General features: G+C 44.0%; 1 protein-coding gene across 1 annotated transcript in view; it reads left to right on the top strand.

The window, feature by feature from the left end:
• Positions 1-14314, top strand: part of LOC126175143 (late secretory pathway protein AVL9 homolog) — a 101963-nt gene that overhangs the window by 16492 nt on the left and 71157 nt on the right. Inside the window, exon 3 of the mRNA XM_049921703.1 lies at positions 14042-14285. Coding sequence (XP_049777660.1) covers positions 14042-14285 — 244 coding nt within the window. The remainder of the gene's footprint in view (positions 1-14041; positions 14286-14314) is intronic.

Below are 14314 nucleotides of genomic sequence, written 5' to 3'. Positions count from 1 at the left end.
AATGCCAGGCTAACGATGGCATCTAAGCTTATTCACCTTGATACCTCATATGTACAAGTGTTGATGGGGAATCTTTCTTGTCAATGAAACCTCAGTTTTTGTGGAGCATTTAGAGACAAGTTTGGGGACGTGGAGGGCTTGTCCAAAATGCAGTCAGTGTCAGTCTCGATCAAAACAGCATCCTCTGCCAAGTCAGGGGCACTACTTGCCTATGACAAGCGGGGGGTTGTTTCTGTTTACATCATGCCCTGTAAGAGCTTAAATATGGTCCAGGGTATCATATTTCACAGGGATCTTCTTCTGCAGTCTGATGATAAGCTGCGCACCAATTAAGAGCAGCTAGGTGTCCATTTCGTCCGGCACATACACCAAGGTTCGAGGGATATTCAGGTTGCCACCAGTGCCTTCATCTTGGCCTTCGAGGGTGATAAGTTACTCGAGAAGGTCAAGGTGATGGTCTACCACTGTGATGTAAAGCCACATATTCCTCCCACGATGCAGTGCTTTAAGTGTTGGAATTTCGGCCATATGTTTTCCCGCTCTACTTCCAGTGTCGCTTGCTGGGATTGTGGAGGTCCTTCACATCCTTATACTCCCTGTGACCCGCTTCCCTTCTGTGTCAACTGCTGAGAGCACCATTCGCCTTACTCGCCAGACTGTAGGATTCTCCAGAAAGAAAGAAAAATAGTGGAATAAAAGATCCTGGACTGACTGACCTACACTGTGGCTAAGAGAAAATATGAGAGGCTACATCGTGCGCACATGACATCGACCTATGCCGCCGCATACAGTTGGCTCTCGGCGGCACTTCCCTCCCTGTTCCTATTGCACAACCTACTTCAGGAGCAACACCCCGAAACCATCGGGGACGTCAGTCCCCACTTATAAGTCGGAGAAGTGTAGGTCGTCTTCTGCTGCTCTCGTCGGGAAGGGATCCCTTGGGTCACTTCCTTCACAGGCTCCTACCAGTGGCAAAGCTGAAACCCACCAGTGGCTGAAGCAACCACAGGGAGCTGGTCGTAGGACTTCACCGTCCTCCTCAGTCTCTGAGACTGAATCAGTGAAGCCTTCCCACCAGGACAATCCTAAGGAGCATCGAGAAAAACCAAGGCACTGCGGTGGCACCCACATCACCACTACCTACAAGCTCTGTGTCTGAGGATGAGGTGGAGATTCTGGTGTCCGCTGAGGACGTAGATCTCGCTGGGCCCTCAGACACAATGGATGTCGATCGCACAGGTACTCGTCTGGTGGCAGCAGGTGACCCTGAGACGTAGACTGCCTCAGTGAGTTTTTCATGCCTTCCCAGTCTCATGATCACGTAATCTTCCAGTGGAATTGCGGTGGTTTTTTCCATCACCTGGCTGAGCTACGGTAACTGTTTAGCTTTACACCTGCTTTCTCCATTGCCCTCCAGGAAACCTGGTTCCTGGCAATACAGACCCCTGCCCTCCATGGCTATGAGGGGTATTAAGGAACCGTAGCGTCCATAATAGTGTCAGGTGGAGTTTGCGTCTGAGCTCAGTATGTAGTGAACCTGTGCCCCTTGAAACCACTATTGGAGTTGTGGCTGTCAGGATAAGGACGACACACAAAATAACTGTCTGCAGTGTATATCTTCCTCCAGATCGTGCAGTGCCAATGAACGTATTGGTTGCACTGATTGATCAACTCCCTAAACCTTTCCTACTTTTGAGAGATTTTAATGCACATAACCCCTTGTGGGGTGGCGCCATGCCTACTGGCCGAGGTAAGGAGGTTGAAAATTTACTGTCACAACTCAACCTCTGCCTCTTAAGTATAGGTGCGCCCCCCCCACCTCATTTCAGTGTGGCACATGGCACATATTTGGCCATTGATCTCTCGATTTGCAGAACTGGCATTCTTCCATCTATCCACTGGATAGCACATGACGACCTGTGTGATAGTGACCATTTCCCCATCTTCCTGTCACTCCCCCGGTGTCATGCCCATGGACGCCTACTGAAACAGGCTTTAAACAAGGTAGACTGGGAAGCCTTCACCGCTGAATCTCCCCCACATAGTGCCATCAATGTTGTCATTGAGCAGGTCACTACAAAGATTGTTTCTGCGGCAGAAATTGTGAGCCTTCATTCTTTAGAGTGCGAAAGACACAGTCCCTTGGTGGTTGCCGGACGTTGCTGAGGCAATTAGAGTGTTGGCGACCTCTACAGTGACAAAAGTGGCACCCTTCCCCAGAGCACCTAATAGCCTTTAGGTGACTCCGTGTCCCTGTTCGCCAACTTATAAAAATATGGAAACAGGAGTATTGGGAGAGGTGTGTTTCGACCATTGGGTGCCATACATCACCTTCCCAAGTCTGGACGAAGATCAGACGTCTTTTTGTGTGCCAGACCCCAACACATGTCCGTGGCATTAACATCATTGGCGTGTTATCTACCGATGGAAACAGGATTGCTGAGCACTTTACTGAAAAATATCCTCAAGCCTCTGTGTCAGAGAACTACCCCTCAGCCTTTCGCAAACGGTGGATGGAAAGGAAAGTCCTCTCGTTCACTACATGCCACAGTGAACCGTATAATGCACCATTTACAGGGTCCAAGTCAATGTCTCCAACAGTCCCCCCCCCCCCCCCCCCCCCCCCCCCCCCCCCCCCCATATTCAGGAGAATGGTTTTCTGCAGGGCTCCGTATTGAGTGTGTGTCTATTTTTAGTTGCTATTAACAGTTTAGCAGCAACTGTAGGGCCGTCAGTCTTACCTTCTGTGTATGCGAATGACTTTTGCATTTCGTACTGCTCATCCAGTAATGGTGTTGCTGAGCAGCACCTGCAGGGAGCCTTTCACAAGGCGCAATCATGGGCTCTAGCCCAAGGCTTCCAGTTTTCAGCCATGAAGTCGTGTGTCATGCATTTCTGTCGAATCGCACCATTCATCCAGAACCAGAACTTTACCTTCATGACGATCCACTCACTGTGGTGGGGACATATGGATTCTTAGGAGTATTTTTCAATGCCCGTTTGACTTGGCTACCTCACCTTTGTCAGCTTAAGTGGAAGTGCTGGCAGCACCTCAGTGCCCTCCGCTACCTGAGCAACACCAACCGGGGTGCAGATCGCTCTATGCTGCTGCAGCTCTACAAAGCCCATTTTCAATCCCGCCTTGACTATGGGAGTCTGGTTTACAGATCAGCGGCACCCTCAGCAATTTACTCGACCCAGTGCACCACTGTGGTGTTCGCCTAGCGACGGGAGCTTTTAGAACAAGTCCAGTGACCAGTGTCCTGTTGGAGGCTGGAGTCTCTCTATTGAAGGTTAGGGATGTTCAACTGCTTGCCAGTTATGTTGCACATGTTCATAGTTCTCCGGTGCATTCACATGGCCCTAAGGATTTCTTAACCCTGTGGCTCTCCGCTATCACTTCCTCTCGATTCTCGATGTATACCGGGGCCATGAAGTGATTTACACCGATGGCTTGATGGCTGACGGTCACGTAGGCTTTGTGTATGTTCATGGAGGATGTATTGAACAGCACTCCTTGCCAGATGGCTCCAGTGTTTTCACTGCAGAGCTGGCGGCCATATCTCATGCTCTTGAGCACATCCGCTCATGCCTTGGCGAGTCATTTCTCCTGTGTACTGACTCCTTGAGCAGCCTACAAGCTATCGACCAGTGCTACCCTCACCATGCTTTGGTAGCGTCCATTCAGGAGTCCATCTATGCCCTGGAATGGTCCCATAATTCAGTGGTGTTTGTGTGGCCCCCCAGGACATGTCGGAATCCCAGGCAATGAACTTGCCGACAGGTTATGCAGTAACCACTTCTGGAGATGGGCATCTCCAAAACTAACCTGCATTCTGTCTTGTGCCACAGGGATTTTTGGCTTTGGGAGATGGAATGGCGAAACAGTACGCAAGTACACACAACAAACTGCATGTCATTAAGGAGACTAAGAATGTGTGGAAGTCTTCCATGCGGTCCTCTCGTTGTCCTCTGCCGGCTCTGCGTTGGCCATATGAGGCTAACGCACGTTTACCTCCTCCATCGCGAGGACCCACCTCTGTGTCACTGTGGCTCACAAATGATGGTCGTCCATCTCTTTCTGGACTGCCCACTTTTAGCTGCTCTGCGGCAGACTTTTTACTTTTGCAACACCCTACTTTCGGTGTTGGGTGATGACGACTCAGCAGCAGTTTTTGCTTTACATTTTATTCGTGCGGGTGGGTTTTATCATTTGATCTAAGTTTTAGCGCGTGTCCTTTGTCCCTCTGTTTCCTCCACCCTATTGCTTTTAGGGTGGAGGTTTTAATGTGTTGCAGGGTGGCTGGCTTCTCCTTTTTATTCCCGTGGGCAGCCAGCCATGGTAATCTGCTCTCTTGTTTTGATCTGTTCTACATGTTTCTTGCGTCTCTCTGTGGTTTTCTTGTCTGATTTTGTCCATTTTAGTGTTTGTTGCCCTTCTGTTGTTCTTGTGGTTTTCTCCTTTCTTCCAGCTTGTTTTTTTTATGTCTCAATTATTTTACTTCAACCCTTTTGGAATTATTTTAATCGGAATGAGGGATCAATGACCTAGTAGTTTGGTCCCCCCCCCCCTCTTAAACCAACCAATCAAACTGACCAGCACTCGACACATGTGGACATCACACGCAGAATAAAACTTATGTTTCATCTATGCTCCCTTTTATACTAGTATGGCAGCAGTGCAACACTTTTTCCTCATTATCTGTCATGACATAGTTCCTTTTTTATACTAGTATGGCAGCAGTGCAACACTTTTTCCTCATTATCTGTCATGACATAGTTCCTTATTAGAGTACAAAATCACAAACTTCCTTATAAGACAGCAAGGTGTTTCATGTTCAGAACATACAAATCCTAAAATCAAATATTGTAATTTTGCCAAAACTAGTTCATCAAATACTCGAGAGTGAAGCACCATTGAATTCTTTTCTTTTAGAACCATGATACGAACAGTAGAAATTACTATTGTTCCATTTGAGAAAGTGAAATTGCTGCCAATATTTCTGTAATTAACATAGTTATGAAAAGAGGCTGTATGTTGTTTAGTGAGGACTTTCTTAAATTCATCACTGTGAAAACAGAATTACAGTATCACATGCGGCTCCCGAAATTATTTGCTTATCTGTGTCACTCTACTTTTCCCAGAGTAGCCTACTCAAGTTTCTGGTATACTTTTATATCACCAGAAAATCCTTAAAGCTTCTGTCGCTTTTTGTATGTCTAACAATGGAAAGCCCTGGTTGGAATATCAACAAAATTATGAAAAAGATGGATAGCTACTCACCGTAAAGATGACACATTCAATTGCAGACAGGCACAGTGAATTTCTCTTTCCTGAAGAAGGCTTTGGCTGAAAGTTTATATGTAACAGTCTTTTCATCACATTTGTCTGCAGCTCAATAACTTATTTTTACAGTGAGGGGCAATCTATGTTTTTCATCATGTGTGTGCACCAGTTTGCAGCAAGTCTAGCGAAGATCATTTCATCAGTATAGAGCTGTTGTTTTACTGTTTATCAGCGTATTGTGAAGTCGAGTCTGCGGTTTTATAAATTTTACATTTGATATTAAACCATTAATGTTATCAATGTAAGAATGCTAATTAAATTATAAAACTGGAACCTTTTTGGCAAGCTAACAGTTCTGTAGTGTAGCATCATACAGAAGTGAAAAGTGGCTGATAAAGGTACAGATAATAGATGAAAAAGAATAGTTTTTAAAATGTGATGCTAGAAAATGTTGATGATCAGATAATTAATGAAGAGATATTGAATCAAATCGGGGAGGAAAGAGCATTATGGCACAAGTCAACTTAAAGAAGGGATAAAATCATGAGGCATCATGGTGTCTTTAATGTGGTGTGGAGGGTAAAATTTGTAGTGGGAGACCAAGGCTGGCTAAAATGGATGTAATCTAAAGTAATTATGCAGAGATGAAGAGGATAGCTTAGTGTGGTAAAATGCAGCAACTTGGTCTGTGGACTAAAGCTGTGAGGGGGTGGGGGGGAGATAAAAAATAAACAACAACCTGTGCTGTGGTTCAGGACTAGAATATGCACACCTACCATTTCAAGGAGTTGCCTCCCAAATGAGCAATCCAGACACACCTCACAGGCTCTCCTGCTGGGGGACACTGCCTTATCGTAGGTACCTTTAGTGCCAGGCAGGAGTCTTTGGATACCTCAGTAACTCAGAGGCATATGCCACTGGTAGCAGAGCTACAGTCATGGTCACCAAAGCTGGACAGTCTTTAGCAGAGGGGCCTCACGAAGAGTCTCACAACTTAAGGAAGGGTGGGCTGCATTTTTCCCACGGAGCCCCACCAGCAGTGATTGGGTATGAGGTACCACAGTTCAGGATTTCCCACCCTGAAGGCTGGCCAACACCACCAGACCTCTCTTCTACCATAAACGCTGAGTATACTTCAGAGACCATCGTTACACATGGCGCAATGGAACATTGGTGTTTCGGAGTAGGGCGGGCCTTGGCTTCACTGCGTGGACCACAAATATGTGGAAAAAAAATTCAGCTCTCCCCCTCCTCCATTGTATTAGGCTTGCTCAGGTGTCTGGGTCAACATTTATTTCCATAGAAATTTGTTGGATCCCTATGGGGCAACCTAAATTCAAATCTCCTCCTGATGGGACAGGTGTACCATCAGTTAGCAACTATGCCTACCTGACAAAAAGGGCTCGGTTGGTCAGTCCTCTTGAAAAGAAGTATCAGAACTATAGTAACAGGACACTAGTTTGCCATAACACTTTCATTGTTACCGAGAGGAGAGGGAACCTTTGAGAAGGTCTCCCTTTTCTACATTCACAAGCCACTGGAGAGGGTATTGCAGGGTCCTTAAAAAGTGTAAAACAACTTCATAATGTAACACTTCTTCTTGAAACTGCCATGTCAAACCAAGTATCAAAGCTTCTGACTGCCCTTTAGTGGCTGAGGTACATAACACCCTTAATTCTGTAAAGGTGTGGTTATCTGCTCTAACATAGTGGGGATGGACCTGAGGAATTGTGTGAAGAATGGAAAGATATATGTGTCACAAAGTCGCAGAACTATATCAAGAAAGTAATGTAAAGAGCACATTGGGAAAAAATGCAACATTTATTTGAACATTCAACAGCCCGGAATTACCTGAACAGATTAGGTTAGATCTGTCATAAGGTTCGACCATTTGTTGCCAACCCAGTTAGATGCTTCAAATGCCTAAGATTTGGCCATACCACTATGGCTTGTAATGGCAGGGCAGTGTTTGGAAATAGTGGAGGCTCAGCTCATGGATCAGGTGAGTCTTGTACACTTCCTTCAAAATGTATAAACTGCTCTAGGGATCACCCAGTAAGGAGTAGGAACTGTGGAGATTATAATGAGGAAAGTAAAATTCAGGAATTGAAAGTTAAGAGATGCTTACCTTTCGGTGAAGCTAAAAAAGCTTTTAAAGCTTTCCGTCTTACCATTGCTGTACAAGCAGTTATAGTGGTAGTTCTCACATTGGTTAAAGTCGCAGTATGTTCCCTATATCTTCAACTTCGTGATATGTTGAATGCAACTGCACCGATAGATATCTTTCAGGCACCCTCCTGCTCGTTCCTCCTCATGGGGGAGTTCAGCACACACAGTGTGCTGTGGGGCTTGGCTACAGTATACTCCAGGGGTCGAATTATCGAGTGTCTCATCCACTCGTAGACTATCTGTCGTTTGATTCTGGCCAGATGACACACTTTTCCACAGGTTCAAGCTCGTCCTCAGCCATTGACCTTTGTTTTTGCTTATTATTTATTGCAGACTCAGTTCAGTGGGAGTTGCCACAGATTTGCATTCCAATGACTACTTCCTGGTGTGAGTCCGTCTGCTGACACAGGTGGTGGTTGACAGGAGACCACGAAGATGCATGGTTCAAAACACAAACTGGTTGTTATACAGTCAGCAGGCCATCCTCAAACAACAGGATTTTCCCCTGGAGATATTGGATCGCATCACCTGTGAGATCCAGTGAGCTGTCGCAGATTCCATTCCCCAGTCTGGCAACCACCTCAGATGACGCCCTGTCCCTTAGTGGAATGACAAATGTGGCTTCGCAATCGTAGCCAGGCGTGCAGCTTTGTGGAAATTCAAACACTGTATGACCACCAAAACTTTCTGCCTTTAGATTTGCAATGTCACAAACGAGATGAGTGATAAAAGAACACAAGGGGAACTTCTGGAAGGAATTTGCAACTTCCATTAATCAGTTCACATCCACTACTCTAGTCTGAGACTCAGTAAGGCAGATTTCAGGCAAGGGCAGTACACCTCCCCTTATGGCCTTGTTGAGAAATGGAGTCTTGGTGGGCATGCTGAAAGACATGACCAAGGTTTTTGCTGAACATCTTTTTACCATCATTGCGTCATCGAGACAAACTATTGCATTCCAGGTGTGTTGTAGGACTATGTAGATGAGGAGGTTCTGCTTCTACTCATGCAATGAGGAAGTCTAGAATCTTAAATCCTCCAGCTGGAAATTGGAATCAACTGTGTCTGCAGTCAGACACACTGCTCCAAGACCAGATCATATTCATTTTGCCATACCCCTTCATCTGTGCTATGTAGCCAAAGGCAAGCTCCTATCTTGTTCCAGTCAGATCTGGTTTGATGGACAGGACCCATGACTCTGAAGAAGGCAACATCAATTCCATTGTGGAAGCTGGGGAAGGATTGTACCAGCCCTAACAGTTATTCAGTGTAGCCCTTACCAGTTGTTTGGGTTAAACTCACGACTGCACGGTCAGCTGCCGCCTTTTGGAATCCAGAGCTCACCAGTGCCGCTCCCACTGTGGCTTCAAGTGCTATAATTCTGCACTTAACAACTTAATTCTATTGGTGATGATACAGGATTCCTTCTTATTCCAAACATGTTGGTTTGTGTGTGTGTGTGTGTGTGTTTTGTTTTATTTTATTTTTTTTTAAAAAAAACTTCGCAGAAGTGTACGACACCACTTGGAGGTACAACATCCTTTGCAGACTTCATTAAAGGGGACTATGTGGATGTCTGCCACTTGTTATCCAATCCTCTATCGAGGATCCGTTCATTCAATATCACATTGGTGTTGTTTAGTCTGATAGGTCAGTTCAGGAGAATGGGGTCCCCTAAGTCAGCATATTCAGTGTCACATTGTTTGCAGTCAGTATCAATGGCACTTCCTGTGCAGCCTGGAGCCCTGTTAAATGCTCTTTGTTTATGGATGAGTTTGTAGCCTTCTACTCTTCCCCCAAATAGTACAATGACAGTGAGGGAACTACAGCTGACCATCAGAAGGCTCAAAGCTTGGGCAAGTAAAAATGGTTTTAAGTTCTCACCAGGGAAGACTGTGTGTCAGTTTTAACCATGCTCATTGAAGTTTTAACCATCCAGAGACCACAATGGGGTGAAATATTTTACATTTTGAGAATACTGTGCAGTTTTTGGACCTGCTGTTTGACTACATTAACCTAGATACTGCATCCAAGGGCTATGACTTGGTGAATATTTTAAAATGCCTCAGTGAAAATGCTTTGGGAGCTGACAGGTACTGCCTCCAGCAGTTTTACATGGCACTTGTTGGAATATGGTTAGATTAAGGCAGCATGGTTTATGGATCAGCCCAAATTTCCCACCTCTAGATGTTAGACACTATCCGCCATGAGGGTATTCGGATGCTGACTGGAGCCTATCGGACCAACCCTTTCAAGTGTGTGTGTGTGTGTGTGTGTGTGTGTGTGTGTGTGTGTGTGTGTGTGTGTGTGCGCGCGCGCGCGTGTGTATGTCGGCATGCGTGTGCACACGCTGAGGCTGGTGAACCACTATGCTGGATTCAGCGGCACCACCACCTAGTTTGACAGGCCCTGAAAATTAATGGACCACCCCAACTTTGAGCAGTTGTTCAGGCATCGGCCCCATATGACCAAGCCATTTGGGATATGGCTACTGACTGTCTCAAGGATCTGGATAAATAAGACCTCAGAATATGCAGCCAGGAGTGTGGAATAAACTATGGCCTTGATGTCTTCAGAAGGCCAAAGTGATTTTAAGCTTGACACAGTACAAGAAAGCTTGTACTCCAGATTATCTTTTTACAACTCTATGTTCTTAAATTTTAAGTACATACCACAATTTTATCAATTTTTGTAGAGACGAATCCCAGCAAGTGAATGCCATTGGTTGAATTCAACTGTTTTCTCTGATAGAGTTTCAAAGTGCACCTTCTGGAACAACTTAAAAATTATGATTTGGAGAGGTATGGCATTGTGACAGCACTGTAGTGGATTCACAGGCATCACAGTACAAGGTTTCTCATCTGTTCTGACTTGTTCAGAGTGCCACAAGTGGTCCACCAAATGTATTCTGTAGACCAGGTGATTCAGCTTATCCATGACTCCTTACAGTGGCTCCAACACTGTGGCAAGGAGGTAATCTTTCGCTGGATATCAAGACACATCGGAATACAGGGAAACAACAAAGCCGACAGAGCAGCCAAAGGAGCAACAAGGATGTGTCTTTCCCTTGCACACCATCATCTCATTATCTGACAGATGAATTATGTATCAGTGGTGCGCCTAGTAGAATATTAAAGTACTGTGCTGCTCATGTTAGCCCTGTACTGAGCCATATTTGTAATTTTTCCTTCAGAAATGGTCAGTTTCCTGAACGATTAAAGTACTCAGTAGTGAAGCTGCTTTATAAAAAGGCTGAAAGGGATAATGTAGACAATTTTAGACCTATTTCTATGCCATCAGTGTTTGCTGAAGTTATTGAAAAGGCTGTGTATGTAAGGATAAATGATTATTTTATATCACATAATTTGCTATCAAATGTACAGTTCATCTTTAGAAGTCATTTATCTACTGAAAATGCTATATTATCTTTTCTCGGTGAGGTATGGATGGCTTAAAGGAAAGGTTTCAAACACTAGGTATATTTTTTGGTTTAAGTAAGGTGTTTGATTGTTGATCACAAAATATTGCTCCAGAAGTTGGATCATTACAGAATATGGTTAGTAGCTCACAATTGGTTTACCTCTAACTTTTAATGACCGACAGCAAAGGGTCATTATTCTCAGTGTTGAGAATGGCTATGATGAGGGGTCTGAGTGAGGTACAGTCAAATGGGGGGTGTCCCAGGGATCAGTGTTGGGGTCACTCCTGTTCCTTATTTATTGTAAATGATATGCGTTCTAGTATTACGGGTAATTCTAAAATATTTCTGTTTGCTGATGACATTAGTTTGGTAGTAAAGGATGTTGTATGCAACATTTGCAGTTCATGTTTAAGTTTGTGGCTTATAGAAAATAAACTAACAGTAAATCACAGTAAGACTCACTTTTTACAGTTTCTAACACACAGTTCAACAAAACCCAACATTTTAATTTCACAGAATGGCATATGATTAGTGAAACTGAACTGTTCATATTTCTAGGTGTTCAGACATGTAGTTAACTGTCGTCGAAAGCCCACGTTCAGGATCTTGTTCAAAGACTTAAAGCTGCCATTTTTACTATTACTATGGTATCTGAATTAAGTGATCGTTCGGCACGAAAATTAGTCTACTTTGCTTATTTTCATTTGCTTACGTTGTGTGGCGTATTCTAAAAGAATATTTTTGGCTCAGAAACAGGTGGTTTGGGCAATAAATATCAGCTTATTCCCAAGAATAAGCAACTTTCACTCAGTTTATACTTGGTAGAAATCCAACCTGCATTTGGATCGGACCTCCTTAACTCTTGTGCAAAAAGGTGTGAAGTATACTGCTACATCCATTTTCAATAAGCTACCAGAAGAATTCAAAAAGCTCAGCAGTAATCCACGCGCTTTCAGATTGAAATTGAAGTGTTTCCTCATGGGTCACTCCTTCTGTTCTGTTGAGGAGTTCCTTGAAAAATTTAACTGATTCTTATGTTATATTGTTGACTGAGTTTACTTGGACTTATGGCTTGACTTTTTTTTGGGTTCATAAACATTTTATTTTTATCTGTTATTACTTTTATGTTGTAATTTCATGGAGTGATACGTTCCATGACCTTGGAGATTTGTTCCTCGATTTGGTCCTGTGGAACTTGACTTGTAAAAACAAAAAAATAGGAAATGTTGGATTTTCCCTGCTAGTGTTCTGGAAAACTATTGTAAACCGTAAGAAATGCAGCTCACAGATAACTGTGTGTCTCGCTTCGCTTGCTTATTTGTATTTTTTCTAATGCAAAACTTTCTAGCAAAATAAAACAGTGTGCTGGATTGAACTCTAGACCAGACCTCCCAACTTTTGCAGCAAATGTCAGACCCTCTCTCCTACTTTCCAAACTGGACACATAAGCACCAGTTTTTGTACTTTCCATGACTGAATTTGTGCACTCCTTAACTGTTTGTGTTAGATATTGCCACTATATCTGAGTGTAGAATTGCTAAGATAATCACCAGACACAAAGAACTGTCATCTACAGACATGTATAAAACTCACTTAGTAATGATGGAATTTCTTGAAGGCGACTGCCAGGTTTTCTGGACATCTGCAAGAATGCGCATTTTCAACTTTTCATGGCATAACGAATAATCTGTTGAATTGTATGTCCAATGTCATGTAAGTATTGACTCTTTCCACTAATATTTCGATCGTGCATCTCCCAGCCATCCTTTTAGTGAGCTAAAAGACTAACTACAAGGCCAGTGCAAGGCATGTGGATGAAGTGTCAGTGGAAAAATTGATATTTTCACAGCTATGTGCCCTAAATTTAATTTATTCATAGAAATGTCTCATTTTTGCAATGTTTGATGCAGCCACTGTCTGTAAATGTATAGTGATTCATTTGACGCGGTAGTTGAGGGGTGTACCCGAACACTGTGAGATGATTTCTGTACCTTAGGCACCAGCTGCCTTGGTGCTGTTAAGGGGATTGCCTGCCATTTATCCCAAAAGGCAGAGGGGTCCGTCTGATAGATTTGCAAACTTGCTGCTCAGTGTCACGTTAGCTTAAACGGTGAGTTCACTGTAGGGAACTATCAGAAACAGTCAGGAGACCTGAAGAAGTGTCTTCCAGAGGTAAAATTAGAGACTTGATAGCCTTGACCCACAGTGGAGCCACTGGTGGGGAAGTGACTGTTCCTCAGGAGTTCCAGTAGGAAAGGCTGGCTGAGAAACATCAAACTGTGACTTCCGGCAGCCTTAGAGTGCCAACAAGTGGCCGGCAGGAATCTTTTGGAGTGGCTGCCTATAATGTGATCTAATGTTGTGCAGGTGTATAGCAAAAACTGGTAAACAGATTAATCGTAACAAAATTAACTTAACACTCTGCAGTGTAGTGTGTGCTGTTTTCAATCTTCCAGGCAGAGTAAAACAGGGGCTCGAACCTGGAGCCTTGCTTCTTACCAGCTGAGCATCCCCGTTTCAAATGTGATCTGTCCTCATGACATGTTTTGCTGAAAAATAGGGGAAAGGTGGTCACAGACTTGAGGCTGGGATTGTGGGTAAGAGTGAGGAATGGTTTGAGTTCCAGTCTGGAACAGACTTTTAATAGGTCAGGACTTTTAAAGCTGCCCTATCTTACTTGGCAACTTTGAAACGTGTGTGTGTGTGTGTGTGTGTGTGTGTGTGTGTGTGTGTGTGTAGCTGAAATGTACCGTAGCCATATTCAAAGTTTCAGAGTTACAACATGGGCTGCAAAGCATGTAAAGCTGGTTTAATGGCCTTCACATTGCCTTGTGGTTATTAATGAATATGTTCATTTATTGTAGCAGTTGCATACCTCTACCAGAGCAGGATTCGAACTCAGAACCCCTGTTCACTTAAACAATTTGGCCTGCATCCAGGCAGACAGCCTGTGGGTCACTACATTTTCCTCCTACTTTTGAACACTACATTGAGAGGTTGGGTATGTGGCAGTAGTACCATTGGGAGAATATTTCTGATACAGTTTTTAGTTCTCAGATCAGGAGTGTGCAATGGTTTTGTGTGTGTTTGTGATGTAGATGTTTAAGTGCCTTTTGAATTAACTTTAAATTACAAGGTATCCAAGCACACTCTATGTATTTCAGAGGCTAAAAGCTCGCACATCGGACATCACTCGCGGAACCGTACAGAAGTCGGTCTGTGTTCTGAGCCAGCTGCCATTGTTTGGGCACATCCAGGTGAAAATGGCTCTGATCACACACGCTTACTTTGCGGAAGGGGATTTCAGCAAAGTGTCGCTGCTGCATGACACCTACCACCACCTGAATGGGTGTCTTGCAACCACTCCACCACTTACCACCAATCCTCCTCCACCGCAGCTTTTTGTGGGTAAGTTTTAATGTCATGAAGCAGTATAT

Source organism: Schistocerca cancellata, chromosome 3 (genome assembly GCF_023864275.1).
Source record: "Schistocerca cancellata isolate TAMUIC-IGC-003103 chromosome 3, iqSchCanc2.1, whole genome shotgun sequence".
Classification (NCBI taxonomy): domain Eukaryota; kingdom Metazoa; phylum Arthropoda; class Insecta; order Orthoptera; family Acrididae; genus Schistocerca; species Schistocerca cancellata.
The sequence above is the reverse complement of the archived record's forward strand: the minus strand, read 5'-3'. Positions and strand labels throughout refer to the sequence as shown.